Source organism: Tupaia chinensis, unplaced genomic scaffold (genome assembly GCF_000334495.1).
Source record: "Tupaia chinensis unplaced genomic scaffold, TupChi_1.0 Scaffold000402_1, whole genome shotgun sequence".
In the NCBI taxonomy this organism is placed as follows: Eukaryota; Metazoa; Chordata; class Mammalia; order Scandentia; family Tupaiidae; genus Tupaia; species Tupaia belangeri.
In genome coordinates this window covers 3111377-3117299 of record NW_006159904.1, presented here as the reverse complement: position 1 = coordinate 3117299, position 5923 = coordinate 3111377, and the positions used below count along the sequence as shown (strand labels likewise).

The window sequence follows — 5923 nt, the reverse complement described above, 5'->3', positions numbered from 1 at the left end:
CCCCCCCAAGCCTCCCAGTTAGTCAGGAAACGGACACACCCAGCATATTTGGGTCAGCCCAAAAACCGAACCTGTGCCTTTCCATATACAGACACTAAAAAAACCTGCCGTTTTACGTCCGTATTTTCTAATACCCATGGCAGCACCCTAAAGCTTGCACTTCCACAGTTGGGCCCTTAGTTTTTTCATTATTTTTGTGTTCATTATTGGCCTTTTATTTTTCTTACATTTTCCTAATTGGGTTAGTCAAATTGCCATTTCAGTTTTATTTTTAAACAATTCTGTGCCAGCTCCATGGCCTTGTGATTAAGGGAACTGGATCCCAATGACTGACAACATGATTCAAATCCCAGCCCTGGGAGCGCGAAAAACAGACTAGATGCATGTGTGTGCATGCTCACATCCTAACTGGGTGGAGAAATAAAGGGCTAGGGCCGTGATCACACCTCATTGGACAGTGCAGAATCTGTCTCTCTCACCCTCTCAGGCAAGTGCATGGGCCCTCTAGCAATTAAAAAATAAAAAACCATTGTCTCCTTGCCTCCCCCCAACTTAAAAGTTCTATCTTTAATGTTGCTGGTGTGTGGTTGCCTTCAAATTCTAAATGGTTGTCAGTATACAGACACTAAAAACACCTACCGTCTTACTTCTGTATTTTCTCCTTTTATTAGTTTGTGTATTTTGTTGGAATAGTAAGTGTTTTGCATCTTATGTTTAGTTTTTCATTAAAATTCCCTTTAGCCATAGCTTGTTACTGTTTCTTCTTTTTTTTTTTAATTTTTTCTCATGATAAGTTTGTTCTGATTCTTTTGGTAGAAAATGTCTAGGAAGTTTCCTCAAAAAGGGAATACATGTTGAGTTATGAAGGAAAACTCAATTTTAGTTCATTTTCCATTGTTTATGGGAAATTTATTCTGTTTCTGAAAGCTTCTTACAAAGAAAGTATTTCTTTGATTTCAGGAATTGCATTAAGATGGCTAGGTGTGTGACTTGTTATTTTTTTCTTGGCATTCTATAACCTTTTGGATGTGAAAACTTAAGTTGTTAAATGAAGCTTGGGAAATCATTGTGCTTATTATTCTTTTAATTGTTATCTTTTCATCTGTTTTTTCTCCTCCTGGTACTCTAATTTTGCATTTATCAAATTTTCTGTTTCTCTTCTAAGCCTCTTATTATACATTTTATGATTATTACTTTTTGGTGTTTCTATCATTTTAAATGGTGTTTGTCTATTTCTTATTTCTAACTAAAGAGTTTGGCTTTTAGTACTGTTACTTTTTTTTTTTTTAGTATTCTACTTTCTTTTTTAAAAAATTTATTTTATATACATATATATATATTTTTTTTTTTTTGAGAAGTTTTTGCTATAGAGCGCGTGGGCTCTCCAGAAAGACAGAGAGACAGAAAGCGAGAAATCACCTCCCAGGGGGGATGGCCATGCCACAATCCCTTCTCCTCCATTCTCCTCTCAGGATCTTGGATCTTGGGCACACACTCATGCGCCTGGCGTGAGTTTAAGCCACCAGGTCTGGGACTCGAACTACGGTCAACTACATGGGAGTTCAGCGACATAGCCATTATGCTCACTGCTGGTCCCATTATTACTTCTGCTTTCACCATTCTTCATGTTTATTAATTTGGAATCAGATTTTTATATCTAAGAGTTTTACCTTCTCTGCTTATTTCCTTCCAATGTAGTTTCTGTATGTGTGCATGTACATGCATATGCATGTTTTTAATTTGTTTTATAGGTTTTGTTTGTTTGATTAGATAGCCATTTTTTTCTTACTATTGTTGTCCCCTCAGTCAAGCTAATAAGTCCCTTAAACAAGCTGCGGGGTTTTTAGCCCACCATCCCAGGGCTTCTAGGTTCTTTTTGCACCTTGTGCCTGTTATTACAGTGTTGATTTCTTGGGCAGTTGTTGTCAAGCTATGGGAGGGTAATTTTGTCCTCTTTGCATCCTCGGTGAAGGTTCTGTGGGTGAGATCCTTTCCTTTGGGATATAGAGAGGAGTGAGCCATAGGTTGTCAGTCTTCCAGACTTCAAGGCAGTTGTCTGTGACAGCTAGGACCTTTCTCTGAGCTGAATGCAGCCAGTGGGTAGGGATGTTTTCTCTTTGGTGATCTACGTGTCTTGTTTGCTCCCTCAGATGGCCGTAGGTTCTGCACCTGTTACCCAGAATGCACCTCCCACTTCCCATTCTACCCACTCCTATAAGCAGTGATGCCCAGAGAGGCTCCATGTTAGCCCAGCCAGAGACAGTGGTCCTCTGCACTCTTGCTGCAGGCGACACTATCCTGGATGGCATGCTCAGGTCGGCATATTTCTAGAAAGTGTTCTTAATACAGTTATACAATAACAGTGTCTGTTTAAAACCTAACACGTGAAGGTGGAGGGGCTGGAGGAGCAGTTGCTCACGATCCTTTCAGTGTTCTTGTTGTTACTACTATTGAATATCTTTATTTCCTCCTTTTTTCCTAATACAATATATATAGGTATTTACATACTAAGGTTTTTTTAACCTCAGTCTCTGTATTAGTATGGCAAATAATTTGATTAAAGCTTGAAATCAACTTTTGCTTTTTTTTATGTAGAAAACGAAGACCTATCCAATCAGTCAAAACCTACACAGAATCAAAGTAAGTATCAAATTTGATACAGAGATAACTGATATTTGTGGTTGCTTTGCTGTTTTGCTGTTTGCTGAGAATAATTTTGAGTTGAGTATATTTGGAATCTTATGTTTTACAAAAAGTTTCTTGTTAAAGAATGTAATTAATCATTGCTAAAAGTTGTAGTGATACATTATATACACACAACATGAAATGCACATATTAACTGAATTTAAAAGTAACCTTAGGCCTTATATCCTATTTGCAAAACTCGCAGTGTAATCTAAGTGCTATGTAGCATTGTGTCCACATTCACTTTTACTTTGTGTCATATTGGATACTTCACTATATATACTTATAACAGATAGGATGATTAAAGAAAAATCCTTTCTGACCAATGTTATTTCAGATTCTACTTTTAGATTCAATTATTTGAGTATATATTGAGTATAACAATGTAAAAAAGAATAAGGAGCTCTGAAGGACAAAAGAAAATTGGCAAGTGAAGATGAAATGTTCATGTCTTGTCATGCCTCCAGATGGCAGCAGCACTGGAACACGGATAGGTGCAGTCAGGAGGCAATGCTTTCTGCTGAGACAAAAACCGGCCTTAGTTTTGGCATGGCAGAGTAGCACGTGAATCCAACTGTTGTGCCACATCATCAGAAGACTGACAATGGTGCCTAATGTGTGCCTTTGGGCCAACGGTTTCTAAAGTAGATAACATAGTATGTGGAAATAACATTAAGTGACATGTCAGGACATCCAATTTCTTATCCTGCCTCTGGTGCCACCTCACATTGTAATCTTGAGCAGATCTTTTAACCTCTGAAAAGAAGATTATGGAAATGTCAGCCTTTATATTCAGCTTCATTAACATGTGTTTTTTGAAGGAAATAATTGAGTGTCATGAAGTACCACTGGTAGGAACAACATACATTGTTTTCCTATGCTATGTTAGCATGATTGAGATGTTTTTTGTCCTTTTCAAACAAAAATGAAGGTAAACTATCAAAGGTATAGCTGTTAAGAATTGGGTCTGAAAAACCTGGTTTCAGTTTTGACTCTACCACCAGAAAAGCTGTACGGTCTTTTTATAGGTCATTTAATCACACCAAACCATAGACCGCCCATCCATAAGATGGGGTTTTTAGTGTCTTTCTCAGGGTTATTCTGAGGGCAAATGAAATGATAGACATAAAGTACTTAGCACAGGATCTTACAGGTAGGGTTAGGGTTAATAACCAAATTAGATGACAGACAAGTGACGTTTTTATTAGTATATGTGATTGAAGTTTGGAGGTTTGTTTTTGTTTTGTTTCCTTTTTTTTTTATTGACAGAGGGTGTGTGCACTCACCAGACACACAGAGAGAGAGAACACCCACTACAGACTCACCCCAATCCTTTTTTCTTATCTCTTCTCATCAGGACTTGGGCACATGCATGTGTGCTTCGTTTTCAAGCTGCTGGAGATTGGCTCTCAGTGTCTAGCATTTAACCACTTGTAAGGCTCTCCAACGCAGGCTGCTAAGAGCATTCTAGGATACTGTAGTTTTTCCTTGAGATCTGTCATTAACTACGTGGTCTTTCACATGTAGTTATATAAGAAAAGTCTCAAATGTTTCCCAACCACTGTGTACAAGAATATTTTTTTGTGCATTATTTACAAATGCAAAATTAAGTATATATTTCTTGTGCTTCTGGTTGCTATAAAAAAAATTAAATACAAAAATTTATAAATTAGAAGCCAGCAGGTGGCATAGTGGCTAAGGTGCTGGCTCCCACGTAACCAACCACAGTTTGAGTCCCAGATCCATCTGCTTGAAACTCACAGTGGGTGTATGACCTTGAGTGCTGAAAATCCCACGAGGAGAATGGAGGAGACAGGATTACCATGTGACCATCCCCTCTAGGGGGTGATTTCTCACTTTCCCTCTCTGTCTCTCTCCCTTGGGCACCTGCACACTATGGCAAAACCTTAAAAAAACTTTTTTTAGATGCACATTTATTTTTTTTATAGGTACTCTAAACTTAAAATAATAGTCTGACTTTATAACATGAGTATAAGTTTGTCAGTTTTCGTCCACATTTTGTTGCTAAAACAACTAAAATTTGGTCCAGTATATACCCTTTAGCCTTCATTTAGTTCAAATAATTATGTGTATAAGAGGTCTTTTAAAAGATATGGAAAATGTATATTATAAAAAATTGCTTGGATTTCAGTTTTTTCCCACCAGTATAAACTCACAATAATTCCATTTTCTGTGAATTTTTTGACGTCCCTCACATGTTCTTCACCTCTGTCCTTCATTTCCCCTTCTCCACCCATAATTAACATTGTACATTACTTCATCGACTATGTCGGCTTCTTTATTTAAGAATCTTAATTATATGAGTAGATTTTAAAATGTCTCCATAAAGTATTTCTCAGTTGATTACCACTGCAAGTGGAACATTCTGTTTACTTCTGAAACAAGATGTGGCGTGAGGACAGTCCCAGCCTGCCGTCTTCATTATGGTATTAGCTACCGAAGGCGCTCACTGATACTCGCAGGATCACCTCAGGCAGACGTGGTCGTTGCATTCATTTAGAGAGGGACGCAGGTCATACCCAGGAAGACATATTAATTCATTATCAGGATAAAATATTGCAGCAAACTGAAAAAATAGTGAGTTTATCAAAATAAAAATACTGTAACAAACTCTAGAAATAGTGCTGAGAAGAAGTACCTAGGGGGTTTTGGGAACTGTAGTTTGTACAGTACAACTGTAGTACAACAAACCCTTATTAAATTCACAGGTGCTTTTCTCTGTACTAAGAGTCTAAAGATGAATCAGAGACTGCTTTTGGCCCTAAAGGGGCTCCCAGGACCAACCAGTAAAGATTGGGGTTAGTGTAATATGGTGTGATCAGTATGAGCAAAGGTATGGGGGGGCAGGGGGGTAAACTGTGCAGATGGGCAATCTGAAACATTAAGCTCAAGTCACAGCACGGTAGCAAATAATACTGCAGAGGGGGCATGAACCTTGGAGGCTCACGTATGCCTCTGAAAAGGAAGCAATCCTTGAAAGCTTTTAAGAGGACTGTTTTTTTTTTAATAGACCACAGATTCGTTTGTTTGTTTTTTTGAGTTTTTTGCCATAGGTCGCATGTGCTCGCCAGACAGAGAGAGAGAGACAGAGAGACAGAGACAGACAGAAAGCGAGAAATCACCCCCCAGGAGGGATGGCCACACTTCAATCCCTTCTCCATCCTCCTCTCGGGATCTTGGGCACACACGCACATGCGCCCAGTGTGAGTTTTAAGTC

At 38.4% G+C, this 5923-nt stretch overlaps 1 protein-coding gene across 2 annotated transcripts in view; it reads left to right on the top strand.

Moving 5' to 3' along the window:
• Positions 1–5923, top strand: part of PROSER1 (proline and serine rich 1) — a 30395-nt gene that overhangs the window by 18555 nt on the left and 5917 nt on the right. For both annotated transcript variants that reach the window (XM_006154202.3, XM_014590052.2), the window contains one exon: positions 2596–2640. In XM_006154202.3, the coding sequence (XP_006154264.1) occupies positions 2596–2640 (45 nt within the window). The remainder of the gene's footprint in view (positions 1–2595; positions 2641–5923) is intronic.